We start from the raw sequence: 16,638 nt of genomic DNA, 5'->3' as shown, positions 1-16,638 counted from the left end.
GAGCCGACGCGCGAAGCTGCCCCGGTTCCGATGCACGAGGAGCCGGTGCACGAGGGCTGGCCTGATCCTGGTGCATGAGGAGCGAATGCACGAGGCCAGCCCAGTCCTGGTGCACGAGGCCGTCCCGCTCCCGGTGCACAAGGTTGCCCCAATCCCGGTGCACAAGGAGCTGTTGCACGAGGAGCCGGCACACGAGGCCTCCCCTGACCCCACTGCACAAGGATCCGATGCACGAGGAGCTGATGCACGAGGCCACCCCTGTCCCGGGGCACAAGGAGCCGTTGCACGAGGCCTCATTGTTCCCATCACACAAGGAGATGTCGCACAAGGCCTTTCCCCCCTCCCCCCCCCAATCCTGGTGCACGAGGAGCCATTAGCACGAGGGCTCCCCGCTCCCCTCGCCTGAGGTGCCGTCGCACGAGGTGCTGGTGCACGAGACGCCCTTGCCCGAAGCTTCTCCGTTCCCAGCGCGCACGAGGAGCCGGCGCACGAGGTCCCGGCGCTGTGGGGAGGGGTGGGGGGGGGGGGGGTGGGGAGCCCTTTGCACGAGGAGCCCTTGCGGGGAGGTGCTGCCGCACGAGGAGCTGGCGCACGAGGAGCCTCCCCCGCTCCCGGCGCACGAGGAGCCCGAGAAGTTCGGGGGGGGGGGGGCGGGGCGGGCACGAAGCCTCCAAGCTCCTTCGCACGAGGGGCTCCCCGTTTCACACGAGGCCAGGGCAGGAGGGAGGGGAGGGGAGGGGGGGGGTGGATTTTTGTATCCTTCCCCCCCCCACCCCCCACCCCACCTTCCTCCCTTCCGCCTCCTCTTCCCCGGGGGTCGCCGGGGGCCACCGCCAGCCCCGGGGCGAGGGGTTGGGGGGGGTCCCGGTGGCCCCCGGGGCGGGGGCTAGTGCTCAGCAGCGGGGCCGCGCAGCTCGCCGTTGGCCGTGATCGGGGGTGGCGGGGGCGGAGGCGGGGGCCGCGCGGGGACCCCCCCGGCCCAGCTCACACCCGGGTCTGCTGCACCCACGGCGGAAAGCTGCCTCTCCTGCAAGGCACCGAGGGGGCTCATTCACCCCCCCGTCCCCCCCCCCCCCCGCACCTCGAAGTGTCCCCAAAAGCCACCCCCCCACCCCATTTCCCCCCCACACATCCACCCCCACCCTCAAAATTCCCCACACACCCCCCCCGCCCCCCCCAACCCCGACGCGCCGCGGCACTCACCTGCAGCAGCTCGGTGGGACCCTCCAGCGCTGGCAGGACCCCCCACCCCCCCAAAATGTCCCCATCCCGTCCCACCCCGGACAGGACATGGCACAGGGACGCGCGTGTCACCTCCCGCCCCCCTCCCCGCCGCGCCCCCCCCACGCCCCCCCCCCCCGGCCCGGGTGAGGTGAGATGGGGACAGACACGAGACACGAGGATGGAGACGAGGCGGGTGACGGCGGGCGCCAGCGCTGGGGGACGGTGGGTGGCCCCCCCCCCCCCCCCCCCGCAGCCACCCCCAGAGGGGACGGTGACACTCTTGTCCCCGCTGTTGTCACCCCCATGGGGGACATAGGTGGGACAGGGACAGCCCAGAACCGTGTCCCCAAGGGCTTCTTGGTGGCCCCATGGGGACACCCCAGACCCATGTCCCTCGGGGGGACATGGGGACACCTGGATCAATGTCCCCAAGGGTTCCCAGTGTCCCTGGGGGACATGGGGACACAGGTAGGACATGGGGACACTCCTGATCCATGTCTCTTAAGACTCCCTGGTGTCCCAAGGGACATGGGGACATCCCGGATCCATGTCCCCAAGAGGGTATGGGGACACAGGAGGGACATAGGGACACAAGAGAGACACGGGGACACCCCGGGGTCCATGTCCCCAAGGGTTCCCAGTGTCCCTGGGGGCCATGGGGACACAAGAGGGACATGGGGACAGTCTGGATCCATGTCCCTTGGGATGGACAGGGGACAAGGGACACCAGGAGGGGACAAGGATGTCCCCATGGCACAGGAGGGTCAGGGACGCCCCGGATTCAGGTCACGGGCGTGCCGGGCGGGAGGGACATGGGACAAAGGGAGGGACATGGGGACATCCCAGATCCGCGTCCCCTGGGACGAATCGGGATGGGGGGATGCGACAAGGTCCTACCAGGACACAGGAGGGACACGGGGACACCTGGGGAATGTGTCCCCGGGGGGAGACAGGGACATGGGAACACCTTGGATCCATGTCCCCAAGGGTTCCCACTGTCCTGGGGACACAAGGACACCCCGGATCTGTGTCCCTAAGGGTCCCGGTGTCCCTGAGGGACATGGGGCCACTCTGGATCCATGTTCCCAGGGGTCCTCAGTGTCCTTGGGGGGGACATGGGGACACGAGAGAGGCATGAGAACACCATGGATCCATGTCCCCAAGGGTTCCCAATGTCCCCAAGGGACACGGACACAAGAGGGACACGGGGGCATGCCAACATCCATGTCCATGGGGACACCTCAAATTCATGTCCCTGAGGGCTTCCAGTGTCCCCAGGGGGACATGGAGACACAAAAGGGACCATGGGGACACCCAGACCCGTGTCCCCATGGGCTCCCCAGTGTCCAGGGGACACGGGGACACCCTGGAACCACGGCCTCAGAAGTTCTCAGTGTCCCCAAGGGGACATGGGGACACCCCAGAATTCTGTCCCCAGGGGTTCCCAACGTTCCTGGGGGACATGGGGACATGCGGATCCATGTCCTAGGTGTTTCCCAGTGTCCCCAGGGGGACCTGGGGACACGAGAGGGACATACCTGGATCCATGCCCCCAAAGATTCCCACTGTCCTGGGGACATGAGGACACCCTGGATCCATGTCCCCAAGGTTTCCCAGTGTCCCTGAAGGACATGGGGACACAAAAGGGTCATGGGGACACCATGGAACCATGTCCCCGGAGGTTTCCCGGTGTCCCTGGGGGGCAAGGGGACACCACAGAGCCATGTCCTGAAGGGTTTCCAGTGTCCCTCAGGGGACATGGGGACATAAGAAGGACATGGGTCACCCTAGATCTATGTCCCCAAGGGTTCCAAGTGTCCGGACGCCATGGGGACACCCCAGTATTGTGTGTCCCTGAGGGTCCTCAGTGTCCCTGGGGGACATGGGGACACAAGAGGGACATGGGGATACCTGGATCCATGTCCCCAAGGGTTCTCATTGTCCCTGAGGGACACTAAAGGGACATGGGGACATCCTGGATCCTTGTCCCCAAGGGTTCCCAGTGTCCCTGAGGGACATGGGGACACAAGAAGGTCTTGGGGACATCCTGGATCCTTGTCCCCAAGGGTTCCCAGTGTCCCTGAGGGACATGGGGACACAAGAAGGTCTTGGGGACATCCTGGATCCTTGTCCCCAAGGGTTCCCAGTGTCCCTGAGGGACATGGGGACACAAGAAGGTCTTGGGGACATCCTGGATCCTTGTCCCCAAGGGTTCCCAGTGTCCCTGAGGGACATGGGGACACAAGAAGGTCTTGGGGACATCCTGGATCCTTGTCCCCAAGGGTTCCCAGTGCCCCTGAGGGACACTAAAGGGACATAGGGACATCCTGGATCCTTGTCCCCAAGGGTTCCCAGTGTCCCTGAGGGACATGGGGACACAAGAAGGTCTTGGGGACATCCTGGATCCTTGTCCCCAAGGGTTCCCAGTGTCCCTGAGGGACATGGGGACACAAGAAGGTCTTGGGGACATCCTGGATCCTTGTCCCCAAGGGTTCCCAGTGTCCCTGAGGGACACTAAAGGGACATAGGGACATCCTGGATCCTTGTCCCCAAGGGTTCCCAGTGTCCCTGAGGGACATGGGAGCACAGAAGGATAATGGGGGGACACTCCAGCACTGTGTCCCCAAGGGTTCCCAGTGTCTCTGAGGGACACTAAAGGGACATGGGGACATCCTGGATCCTTGTCTCCAAGGGTTCCCAGTGTCCCTGAGGGACACGGGGACACAAGAAGGTCTTGGGGACATCCTGGATCCTTGTCCCCAAGGGTTCCCAGTGTCCCTGAGGGACACGGGGACACAAGAAGGTCTTGGGGACATCCTGGATCCTTGTCCCCAAGGGTTCCCAGTGTCCCTGAGGGACATGGGGACACAAGAAGGTCTTGGGGACATCCTGGATCCTTGTCCCCAAGGGTTCCCAGTGTCCCTGAGGGACATGGGGACACAAGAAGGTCTTGGGGACATCCTGGATCCTTGTCCCCAAGGGTTCCCAGTGTCTCTGAGGGACACTAAAGGGACATAGGGACACCCTGGATCCTTGTCCCCAAGGGTTCCCAGTGTCCCTGAGGGACATGGGGACACAAGAAGGTCTTGGGGACATCCTGGATCCTTGTCCCCAAGGGTTCCCAGTGTCCCTGAGGGACATGGGGACACAAGAAGGTCTTGGGGACATCCTGGATCCATGTCCCCAAGGGTTCCCAGTGTCCCTGAGGGACACTAAAGGGACATAGGGACATCCTGGATCCTTGTCCCCAAGGGTTCCCAGTGTCCCTGTGGGACATGGGGACACAAGAAGGTCTTGGGGACATCCTGGATCCATGTCCCCAAGGGTTCCCAGTGCCCCTGAGGGACACTAAAGGGACATAGGGACACCCTGGATCCTTGTCCCCAAGGGTTCCCAGTGTCCCTGAGGGACATGGGGACACAAGAAGGTCTTGGGGACATCCTGGATCCTTGTCCCCAAGGGTTCCCAGTGTCCCTGAGGGACATGGGGACACAAGAAGGTCTTGGGGACATCCTGGATCCTTGTCCCCAAGGGTTCCCAGTGTCCCTGAGGGACACTAAAGGGACATAGGGACATCCTGGATCCTTGTCCCCAAGGGTTCCCAGTGTCCCTGAGGGACATGGGGACACAAGAAGGTCTTGGGGACATCCTGGATCCTTGTCCCCAAGGGTTCCCAGTGTCCCTGAGGGACACTAAAGGGACATAGGGACATCCTGGATCCTTGTCCCCAAGGGTTCCCAGTGTCCCTGAGGGACATGGGAGCACAGAAGGATAATGGGGGGACACTCCAGCACTGTGTCCCCAAGGGTTCCTCAATGTCCCCTGGGCGCTACCTAAGGGGAGGGGGGACGGGGACAGGGACGGGGACGGGAGGACCCACCTGGCGTGTCACCGGAGGCCGAGGGTCCCGTGACAAAGGCAGGGCTGGCCCGCGCTACCTGACGGACAGCTAGGATGAAGAGAGACACGGGGGTCAGGGCCACCGCGGGGGGACACGCTCGTCCCCACGGGGGGAGATGGGGGTGCTGGGGGGGGAGACTCGGGGACACACTGTGTCCCGCTGGTGGCCTTGGGGGGGCGGGGGGTGGTGGCCCTGAGGTGGCTGGGGGGGTGACCCCAACCCAAGGAGGGGGTCCGGCACCGGCTCCGTCACTTAGGTGGGGGGAAGGTGGCCTTGGGGACACGTTGGTGGCCCTGTCCCTAGGCTGGGGGGGGGGGGGGGCTTGTGGCTATGTCACACCCCCCCCCGTGTCCTTCTGGTGTCCTCCCTGAAGGTGGCCCTGTCACCCCTGGGGGTGACTGTGTCCCCCCAGGGGTGGCCCTGTCCCCACTGAGGATGGCCCTGTGCTTCCCGGGGGGGTCATTTTGTCCCCCCTGGGGTGGTCCTGTCACCGCTGGGGGGGGTCACTTTGTCCCCCCAGGGGTGGCCCTGTCCCCTCCCAGAGGTGACCATGTCCCCCCAGGAGTGACCCTGTCCCCCTTGGTGGTGGCCCCCCCCCCCCCCATCCCCCTGGGGGTCACCAGGTCCCCCCGGGGGGGAGTCCCTGTCCCCACTGGGGGTGGCCCTGTCCCCCCCAAGGGGTGGCTGTGTCCCCCCCTGGGGTCCTTATGTCCCCCCCAGGGGTGACTGTATCCACCCCAGGGGTCCCCCCCATATTCCTCCCACGGGTGGCCCTGTCCCCCCCACCTCCCACTATGGGTCCCCATGTCCCCCCCCCCCTTCCCCAGGGTCCCCAAGGTGTCCCCCCCACAGGTGACCATATCCCCCCAGGGGCCACCATGTCCCCCCCCCCAGGCATCCCCATCCCCTCTAGGGACGGCCCTGTCCCCCTACATCCCCCATAGGTGACCATGACCCCCCCGTAGGTCACCAACCCCCCCCCCCCGTGAGGAGTGACAATACCCCCCCAGGGGTGCCAATACCCCCCCCCAACATCCCCCTGATGGGTGCCAATACCCCCCCCCCGGATATTTATACCCGCCCCGGGCTGCCCATAGCCCCCCCCAGAAGTGCCCATAACCCGCCAGTACCCCCCTCCCAGGGCTGCCAAACCCCCCCGGGGTGCCCCTAGACCACTGATATCCCCCCACAAGAGGTGCCCACCCCCCCCCCCATGCCAATCACCCCCCCCAGGGGTGCCCATGTCCCTCTTAGGGTCCCAATAACCTGCGCCGGGTGCCCACATCACCCCCCATGGGTGCCCACAGACCCCCAGTACCCCACCCCCTTTGGGGTGCCCACACCCCCACCCATGGGTGCCCCCACCCGCCCCCCCCCCAAGGGTGCCCAGGCCCTTTTTTTGGGTACCCACAACCCCCCCAGCGATGCCCAAACACCCTACTAGGGGTGCCCATACCCCCCCCCCGGAGGCGCCCGTAACCCCCCCTAGGGCTACCCGCACCCCCACCCATGGGTGCCCCCAGAACCCCCCCCGGGGCCCCGCCCCCAGCGCGGCGTGGGATGGCCGATGTCACACGGAGCAGAGCAATGACATTGTAATTTCCACCTGAGCGTCGAGCAGCCGCCGCCGGCCCTCGGGGGGGTCGTGGGCGCCCAAGTGATCCCTGCGCAGCTCCTGCTCCACCAGCATCAGCCTGCGGGGCCAGGCTTCACCGGGGTCACGCTGCCACCCCCGGGGGGGCACCCCGGGGACACGGGGACACCCCCCGGGGTCCCGCTGCCACCCCCGGGGACGCCCCCCTTGGGGACACCCTCCCCGGGGGGGGTCAGGTTTCGTCAGGGTTATGGCGGGGGGGTGCAACCTCAGGGACACATCCCCCCCCCCCCCCGGCTCCTCCCCGGGGACACGCTGCCACACACACCCCCCCCCGGGACACCTCGGGTTGTGGGGGACACACTGACACCCCCGGGGACACCCAAGGACAGAAGGACACCCTTGGGACAACCCAGGTCAAAGGGAGACACATCACCCCCCCCCCCCGAGCTGCTCCCCCCCGCCTTGGGACCAGGCTGCACCAGGGTCACGCTGCCACCCCCCCGGGGACACCCCTTGGGGACACCCCGGGTGACAGGGACACCCCCCAGGGGACACCCTCCCCAGGGCCAGGCTTCATCAGGGTCTTGGGGGCACCCTCCGGGACACCTTGGGTTGTGGGGGGACACCCTGGGGACACACTGCCACCCCCCCCCCCCGGAGACACCCCCTCCCCCATGGGGACACCCCTCCTGGGGCCAGGCTTCATGCAGGCCACGGGGACACCCCCAGGGACACTCTGGGGACACCCCGGGGACATCCCGGGTGATGGGAACACCCTCAGACATACATTGGGTCATGGGGACACCCCTGGGGACCCCCCCTGGGGACACACTGCCACCCCCGGGGACAGCCAGGGACACTCCAGGGACACCCGAGGAACAAGGGGACATCCCCCAGGGTCACCCCGGGTCATGGGGACACCCCAAGGACCCTCCCCCCCCCCCCCGGGACACGCTGCCAACCCAAGGGACACCCAGAGCCTTGGGGACAGCCCCCGGGGACACCTCGTGACACCCAGGGACACGGGTAGGTGCTGCCACCCCCAAGGACCCCCAGGGACACCCCGGGGAGAGCCCCAGGTCACAGGGGACACGCTCCCACCCGAGGGACACCATGGGGATGGGGACACCCACGCTAGGGACATGCTGCCACCCCTGGGGACAAGCCCTAGGGACACACACACACACCCCCTCCCGCCCCCCTCCCCAGGGACCCGCTGCCACTCACCCCAAGGACATGTGGGGACACACCAGTGACATGGCAGGGACACCCCAGGGTCACACTGCCACCCCCCAGGGACACCCAAGGGACATGACAGGGACGACCCGGGGACACGCAGGGACACGAGGGGACACCCCCCATGTCCCTCTGTGTCCCCATGTCCTGCTATGTCCCCTTGTCCCCCATGTCCCTGTGTCCCTGTAGTCTCCATGTCCCTCTCTGTCCCCATGTCCCCAGATCCTCCATGTCCATCTACTGCCTCCAAGTCCTTCTGTGTCCCCACGTTCCTCTGTGTCCCCACGTCCGTGTCCCCACATCCATGTCTCCACATCCCTCTCTGTCCCCATGTCCCTCTCTGTCCCCATGTCCCCAGATCCTCCATGTCCATCTACTGCCTCCAAGTCCTTCTGTGTCCCCACGTCCGTGTCCCCACGTCCATGTCTCCACGTCCCTCTCTGTCCCCATGTCCCTCTCTGTCCCCATGTCCATCTACTGCTTCCAAGTCCTTCTGTGTCCCCATGTCCCTTTGTGTCCCCACGTCTGTGTCCCCATGTCACTCTCTGTCCCCATATCCTCCATGTCCCTCTGTCCCCACACCCCTCTGTGTCCCCATGTCCCTCTGTGTCCCCACGTCCCTCTCTGTCCCCACACCCCTCTATGTCCACATGTCCATCTACTGCCTCCAAGCCATTCTGTGTCCCCATGTCCCTCTCTGTCCCCACATCCCTGTCTGTCCCCACACCCCTCTGTGTCCCCATGTCCCTCTGCATCCCCATCCCCTCCATGTCCCACTCTCTGTCCCCACGTCCCTCTGTGTCCCCATGTCCCTCTGTCCCCACGTCCCTCTGCGTCCCCATGTCCCTCTGTCCCCACACCCCTCTGTGTCCCCATGTCCCTCTGTCCCCACACCCCTCTGTGTCCCCATGTCCACCTACTGCCTCCAAGTCCTTCTGTGTCCCTGTGTCCCCACGTCCTCCTGTGCCCCCCCATGTCCCTCCGTGTCCTCCAACTTCTTCCCCGTCCCCACATCGTCCATGTTCCTCTGCGTCCCTCCCCTCCTCCTGCGTCCCCACGTCCCTCCACGTCCCCCAATTCCCACCGCCCCCCCCCCTCCCTCCCCAGCCCCCCCCCAGCGTCCCCGGTGTCCCCTCGCTGTCCCCGGGGCCGGGTCCCTCCCTCACCTGCCGATGATGCTCTTGATCTGGGAGTCCTTCTCCGCCTGCTGCTGCCGCAGGCGCTTCTCGCTCTGCTCCAGGCGGTGCTGGTACTGCAGCAGGATGCGGCTCGTCTGCTCCTCCTGCGACACCAGGCGCCGCTCGTACTCCTCCAGCTTGCGGTTGGACATGTGCAGCCGCTCCTTCAGCGAGTGGATCTCCTCCTCGTACTCCTTCACCTGCCACAGCCCACACTGCAGGGCGCTGGGGGCACCTCCCCAACCCCACCACGCTCTCAAGCCCCGGTCCTCCCCAACGGGGACGCCCAAACGCTCGGGTCACCGCCGTGGTGGCACCCAAACATATGGGTCACCACCGTGGGCGTGACCGGACACCTTGATCTCCACCAAGGTGGTGCCCAAACACCCGGGGCCGCCCGTGGTGACACCTGGACACCTGGGTCCCCCCTAAAATGATGCCTCGACACCTTGGTTTCCACCACAAGTGATCCACCCTGGCCCACAGGACCAATTTTGTCAGGGTCACCTCCTGGGGCCTGGACACCTGGGTCTGCAAGACCTGGGTCCACCAAGGTCATCTCCTGGGGCTTGGGCACTTGGGTCCCCAGCCCTGGGGTCCAGCAGGGTCACCTCCTGGGGCTTGGGCACTGGGGTCCCCAGGACCTGGGTCCATCAGGGTCACCTCCTGGGGCCTGGACCCCTGTGTCCCCATGATCTGGGTTCATCAGCGTCATCTCCTGGCGCCTGGAGACCTGCTTCCCCGTGACCTGGGTCCAGCAGGGTCACCTCCTGGGGCTTTGACACTGGGGTCCCCAGCCCTGGGGTCCATCAGGGTCACCTCCTGGGGCTTTGACACTGGGGTCCCCAGGACCTGGGTCCATCAGGGTCACCTCCTGGGGCTTGGACACCTGGGTCCATCAGGGTCAACTCCTCCTGGTCCTGGATCCCTGGGTGTGCAGGACCTGGGTCCACCAAGGTCACCTCCTGGGGCTTGGACACTGGGGTCCCCAGCCCTGGGGTCCAGCAGGGTCACCTCCTGGGGCTTGGACACTGGGGTCCCCAGCCCTGGGGTCCAGCAGGGTCACCTCCTGGGGCTTGGGCACTGGGGTCCCCAGGACCTGGGTCCATCAGGGTCACCTCCTGGGGCCTGGACCCCTGTGTCCCCATGATCTGGGTTCATCAGCGTCATCTCCTGGCGCCTGGAGACCTGCTTCCCTGTGACCTGGGTCCAGCAGGGTCACCTCCTGGGGCCCGGATGCCTGGGTTCCCAGGACCCCTGCCCCCCCCCACCCCCCCCCCCCAGCCCCGGGGGCCACCTGGGGCCGTCGGTGGTCCCTACCCGGTCCAGCCGGCTCTCGTCCATGGACTTGGAGTACTCCTTGAGCTTGTACTCCTCGCGCTCGATGTGGGAGCTCTCGATGTCGGCCGAGAGGTGCGGCATGTTGGACACCCAGGCCACCGTGCGCTCCGCCGCCGGCATCACCGGGTTCAGCGTCGACGGCGTCTGCGAGGCCTGCCGAGGGGGGGGTGGGGACAGGCGCCGGGGGCCGCCGGGGCCGGTTTGGTCCTTCGTGTCCCCACGGCATGTCCCCACAGTACCCTGGGGCCCCACACCCCCGCCACGGCCACCCGTGACCTTACCACGTCCACCCACCGCTGCCACGTCCCCATGTCCCGCGTGTCCCCACAAAGTCCCCCCACGTCCCTCCAGCCCCACATCCCTCGCGTTCCCCCGTCTCTCCGCGCCCCCCCAGGTCCCCCTACACTCCCCACGTCCCCCAGTGTCCTCCATCCCCACCATGTCCCCATCCTCCCTTACCCCCCGCGACCTCCCCTGTATCCTTCCTGTTTCCCACATCCCTCATGTCCCCCCCCCCATGTCCACCATCGCCCCCACGTCCCCGCCACGTGCCCCACAGCCGCCACGTCCCCCACATCACCCACATCCCCTCCGTGTCCCCCAACCATGCCCCCCCGTCCCCCCTCCGTGTCCCCCAACCCCACCATGCCCCGTGTCCCCCAACCCCACCATGCCCCCCCATCCCCCCTCCGTGTCCCCCAACCCCACCATGCCCCCCCGTCCCCCCTCCGTGTCCCACCACGTCCCCATGTGTGTGTGTCCCCCCCCCGTCCCCCCTCCGTGTCCCACCACGTCCCCATGTGTGTGTCCCCCCCCCCCAGACACACCTGCTTGGTGACCGGTGGCTTCATCCCGGCCACCGACGCCTCCTTGGCCAGGGAGGGCTGCCGGGACCGGGGGGGTCCGTAAGCCGGTTCGGGGGATGCCAGCAAGTTCCCGCTGGCCGGCCGTGGTTTGGGGGGCACCCCCAGAGCCGCCGGCCCTGGCCCCCCACCTTTCCCCGCCCGAGCCCCCCGAGGGGTGGGGGGCGGGGGGGCCCCAATGGTGATCTGGGGGGGGGCCAGGCTGTCCTGCAGGGAGAGCTGCCGTCGGCCAAAGTCCCCCCCCGGCCGGGCGAACTCGTCGCTGTAGCTGTGGCTGTGGGTGATGTGTTTTTGGGGGGGCGCCGCCAGCTCCTCGCTCTTGCTGTACCCGTGCAGGGGGGGGGCGAAGGGCCCCTCGCCCCCCGGCTCGGGTCCTCGCAAGGGTCCGTCAGCCGCCAAATGAAAAAGAGGGTTCTGGAAGGAGAGGGGGACCCGCAATTGGGGCCCCCCCGGCTCGGGTACCCCCAGGCGAGGGGGGGCCAGGCTGGAGGCGCTGCCCTGCGAGAGGCGGCCGGGACGCAGCCCCCCCCCGGCTCCCCCCGGGGCTGGACCGCCGGCGGCGAGCAGCTCGGCGGGCAAACTAGGGACGCTGTCAACGCGGCCGTCTTGGAGGTCCAGCATGGAGACGCTCTTGCCCACCCCCAGAGCCCCCCGGCCCCCCTCGGGCTCCGTCAGGTCGGAGCTGCTGGTGCAGTAGGCAGGGGAGGAGCGGGCCAGGGGGGGTCGGCTCAGGACCAGCACCTCCTGCGGCCCCTTCTCCTGCGGCGGGGAGGGCAGGCGCGGCACCTCCATGGAGCTTGGGGAGGGGAGGGACAGGGGGTTGGGGGGGGGGACAGGACCTCCGGCCGCAGCCCCAGCCCCCTCCCCGACCCCGTTTTGGCCCCAGCTCCAGGCCCGTCACCATCCCAGCACCACCCCCAGCCCCAGCCCTGTCTCAACCCCCCACGTCATCCCCATCCCATCCTCGGCTCCAGCTCCTGCTCCGTCCCCACCGCATCCCTGTCCCCACCCCATCTGTCCCCACCCCATCCCTGTCCCCATCCCATCCCTGTCCCCATCCCATCCCTGTCCCCACCCCATCTGTCCCCACCCCATCCCTGTCCCCACCCCATCTCTGTCCCCATCCCATCCCTGTCCCCATCCCATCCCTGGTCCCACCCCATCCCTGTCCCCATCCCATCTGTCCCCACCGCATCCCTGTCCCCACCCCATCCCTGTCCCCACCCCATCCCTGTCCCCATCCCATCCCTGTCCCCACCCCATCCCTGTCCCCATCCCATCCCTGTCCCCACCGCATCCCTGTCCCCACCCCATCTCCGTCCCCACCCCATCCCTGTCCCCACCCCATCCCTCTCCCCACCCCCTCCCCGTCACCCACCTGTTGAGGCCCCGCACCATGTAGGACTGGAGGTCCACGGAGCTGTGGGGACAGAGAATGGGTCACCACGGGGCCCCACGGAGCGGGGGGAGACACCCCAGCTGAGACTCGGGGCCACCGAGGTGACCTGGGGGGCCACCATGAGGACATGGGGCGGGATGTGGAGGTACCACAGCGACGTGGCGGGGTACCACAAGGACCCTGAGGTACCATGAGGGTGCGGGGGGGGACACAGGGGAGTTCGTGGGGGTCCTCACCTGTTGAGGTCACGGACGAGGTAGGGCTGGAGGTCGGCCGAGGGCCCCCGCAGCACCAGCCCCTTGGGGGGCAGCCGCTCCCCCTGGCTCGGCTGCCGCTGCAGGTGGGGGTTGCGCAGGGCCACGCTGATGTCCGTCAGCAGCCGGGGCAGCGGGCCCAGCTTCAGCAGGGCCTCCTGGGGGTGGGGGACAGGTCAGCTATGCACCCCCACCCCACGGCACCCCAGTGACCTCCCCTGGGGGGGCACAGCGGGCAGGGACCCCAGTGAGCACTGGTACGGGGTGGATGGAGCCCCGATGACCCCCCATGGTGGATCATGGGGGGCTGGGATGCCAAGGACCATCCGGGGGGGGGGGCACAGTTTGATGGGACCCTGATGATCTCTCGCAGCAGGACATGGGTGGATGGGACCCCGACGACCTCCCTTTTGGGGGCAGGGGTGGATGGGACCCCAGTAACCTTCCCTGGCAGGGCACGGGTGGATGAGACCTTCCATGGTGGAACATGGAGGTCTGGCACCCCATTGATCTCCCACGGTGGGACAAGGGTGGATGGGACCCCAGTGACCTCCTCCTGGGGGGCAGGGGTAGGTGGGACCCCAAAATGCTCCTCCAGGGGCACCCAGACATCCAGGATGCCAAAACCTCCCTTGAGGAGAACCTTGACATCCAGGCCTCTGCTCACCACCCCAGAGAGGATCAGGTGTCCCCACCACCACGGGGGTCCCAGGCGAGCGGGGTACCTTGCTGAGCTGGGACATGACCTCCCAGAGGAGGGCGTGCAGGGTGGAGAGCTCGCGGCCCAGGTCGATGTAGCCCTCGAAGCTGGTGCTGTTGGTCAGGGTGTCCAGGTTGGAGATCTCATAGAGGAACTGCTGCATGCTGGTCCACTCCAGCTCCAGGAACTCGTTCATGAAGGCCATGTACTCCTCCTTGCTGCCAAACCTGCAGGCAGGCGCTCGGCAGGGTCTGCGCTGGCCTCCACCAATGGCTGTTGTCCCCTCCACCGGCCTGGCCCTCCACCCTCTGTCCCTTCTGTCCCTCCAGCTTCCAGGAATCCCTTCATAAAGCCACATCTGGCCTTCAGCCAGCTCTGCTCTCCGGTTGTTCTTCATCCATCTGTCCACCGACTCATCCATCTTCCTTCCATCCGTCCAGAAATCCATCCATCCTTCTGCCCAACTCATCCGTCCACCCTCCTTCCTTCATCCATCCATCGTCCATCCATCCGTAAATCTATCCATCCCTCTGCCCACCAGATTCATCTATCCAACTCATCTGTCCATATTTTGTCCACTCAAATCATCCCCCACCTTCCATCCATCTACCTATCTTCTGTTCATCCATCTTCCCTCCATCCACCACCTCACCCACCGCTCAACTCACTCATTTTCCACCCATCATCTATCAACTCATCCATCTTCTGTTCATCTGGCCGCCTTCTATACTCACCTATCCACCAACTCATCCATCCATTTTCTATCTATCCATCTTCTGTCCATCCACCTACTCATCCCTCCATCTTCTGCCCATCCCTCCACTCATCCATCCATCTTCTGTCCATCCATCCATCTTCCAGCTATCTGCTGCCCATTTTCTATTTTTTGTCCATTCAGCTCATCCACTCATCTTCTGACCTTCATCCATCAACTCATCTGCCCATCTTACACCCACCATCTATCAGTTCACCCGTCTATCTTATCTCCATCTGTCCATCTTCCTTCCAGCCCATCCAGCTCTCAACTCATCCGTCCATCTCCCACCCACCCACCTTCTATCCATCTATCCATCTTCCGTCCATCCATCAACTCACCCAACCATCTACTCTCAGTCCACCCAGGAATCCACCCATCCATCCACCCATAGATCTACGGATTCACCTTCCCTCCACCATCCCTCCATTCCCCTCCCCACCCACCTGTGTCCCCCCCCAACCCCTCCTCCCTCCCTCCACCTGACCACCATCACCCACCACCACCTCTCCCTCCTCTACGCTGGGCGCTCACTTGGTGAAGTTGGCCAGGTTCTGGATGACCTTGGCGATGAGGGTGAGGGTGCGGGCGGTCTGCTCGTCGGGGTACTCCTGCATGAGGCCGAAGAGGCTGGGGGACATCACGGCGGGGCAGAGGAACCGCAGGAAGAGCGAGGCGCTGATCAACCGGTCGGCGATGTCCTCGCGGCCCCGCTCGGCACATCGCAGCCGCCACGAGGCGAAGACCTCCTTCAGCTCCCGTGGGAACACGCTGCCAGGGGGGGGACACGACACACAGAGTCAGGGACCAGCGGTGGGGACACCGGGGGATGTCCCCAGCCTCGAGGACTCACCAGTGCGAGTTGACCACCTTGCAGAGGGCGAGCTCACAGCACATGCGGAGGTTGGCCTGGTGGTCGGCCAAGGTGGAGGCCGAGCACTTCATGGGGTCGACCTCGCAGTTCTCCTCTGACTCGTACAGCGCCCGGATGAACTCGCCTGGGGGGGGACGGGGACGTCAGAGGGGACCAAGGACCACCCCGCTGTCCCACAGCCAAGCCAGCCCGATGGGGACATGACCATGAGAAGGACCCACCCAGCCATCCCCTGGCCACACCAACGGGGACATGATCATAAGGAGGGACCACCCAACTATCTCACGACCAGAAGAATGGGGACACAGCCATGAGAGGGGACCACCTAACTGTCCCATGGCCACGACAAGGGACCACCCAACATCCCATGGCCATCTCCATGAGGACCTGGCTATAAGCAGGGAGCAGGGACCACCCAATTGTACCCTAATGGGGACATGTCCATGAGAAGGGACCACCCAACCATCCCATGGCCACGTCGATGGGGGCGTGACCATGTGTGGGCACCACCCACCGTCCCACAGCCATGCTGATGGGGCCCTGGCCATGACGGGGACCCGTGGCCGTGCCAGGAACCCCCCCAGTGCTGGTGGAACTCACCAATGGCATCCTTGAGGTATTTCTGGCCGATGAGTTTCAGGTACTCCTCTATGGCTTTCGTGGCGAGGGTGTTTTCCCGGAAGATCAGGTGCTCCCGGTCCATGAAGCGATCCACCTCCGTCATGGCCATGTCCGACAGGAAGTCCTGCCCATGGCCGTCAGGGCAGCCCAATGCCTGCCTGCGTCCCAGCAGCCCGGCCAGGCTGGCCCAGCCTACCCTCCGTGCACCTTTGTGTCCTTCCTCCATCTTCTGTCCATCCGACCATCTCTCCATCCACACTCCATCCATCCATCCATCCATCCAACCATTCTCCATCCATCATCCATCCATACTCCGTCTGTTCTCCATGTGCCCTAACCATCAGCTATCTGTCCTTCATCAGTCCTCCACCCATCCATCCATCCATCCATCCATCCATCCATCCATCCATCCATCCATCCATCCATCCATCCATCCATCCATCCATCCACCCATGCATCCATCCATCCATCCGTCCATCCATCGATCCACCCATCCATCCATCCATCCATCCATCCATCCATCCATCCATCCATCCATCCATCCATCCATCCACCCATCCATCCACCCATCCATCTTCTCTCCCTCCCTCCACCATCCATCCTTCACCCATCTATCCTCATTCCAACCCTTCCATCCATCCATCCTGCATCCATCCTCCTTCCTCCATCTGTCCTCCTTCTTCCCATTACTCCACC

At 65.6% G+C, this 16,638-nt stretch overlaps 2 protein-coding genes across 9 annotated transcripts; one reads left to right on the top strand and one right to left on the bottom strand.

The window, feature by feature from the left end:
• Positions 1-758: 758 nt before the first annotated feature.
• LOC116960181 (ras/Rap GTPase-activating protein SynGAP-like) lies at positions 759-16,361 on the bottom strand. 8 transcript variants are annotated; one of them, XM_042794039.1, is made up of 12 exons: positions 15,922-16,361; positions 15,301-15,445; positions 14,982-15,218; positions 13,719-13,920; positions 12,976-13,151; positions 12,719-12,760; positions 11,305-12,136; positions 10,457-10,630; positions 9,125-9,330; positions 6,732-6,832; positions 5,105-5,173; positions 759-1,027 (listed from the first exon to the last, which is right to left on the bottom strand). In XM_042794039.1, exons 1-12 carry the CDS (start codon positions 16,235-16,237, stop codon positions 894-896), a joined length of 2,634 nt encoding a protein of 877 aa, XP_042649973.1. In that variant the 5' UTR covers positions 16,238-16,361; the 3' UTR covers positions 759-893. The 8 variants fall into 8 exon arrangements, 7 of the variants coding, with proteins under 7 accessions (XP_042649973.1, XP_042649972.1, XP_042649975.1 ...); XM_042794038.1 differs by having other exon boundaries at positions 9,125-9,336; positions 15,922-16,360; XR_006165471.1 differs by having other exon boundaries at positions 918-1,027; positions 6,732-6,819; positions 9,125-9,336; positions 15,922-16,358.
• On the top strand, positions 3,242-5,086 carry LOC122153609 (KH domain-containing protein 3-like). Its single transcript, XM_042794060.1, has 6 exons — positions 3,242-3,507; positions 3,572-3,702; positions 4,049-4,205; positions 4,270-4,392; positions 4,593-4,734; positions 4,799-5,086. Exons 1-6 carry the CDS (start codon positions 3,242-3,244, stop codon positions 4,928-4,930), a joined length of 951 nt encoding a protein of 316 aa, XP_042649994.1. The 3' UTR covers positions 4,931-5,086.
• Positions 16,362-16,638: the final 277 nt, after the last annotated feature.

Source organism: Tyto alba, unplaced genomic scaffold, assembly GCF_018691265.1.
Source record: "Tyto alba isolate M040663 unplaced genomic scaffold, T.alba_DEE_v4.0 Super-Scaffold_200000178, whole genome shotgun sequence".
Lineage (NCBI taxonomy): Eukaryota > Metazoa > Chordata > Aves > Strigiformes > Tytonidae > Tyto > Tyto alba.
This window is presented reverse-complemented; position numbering and strand designations above follow the sequence as displayed.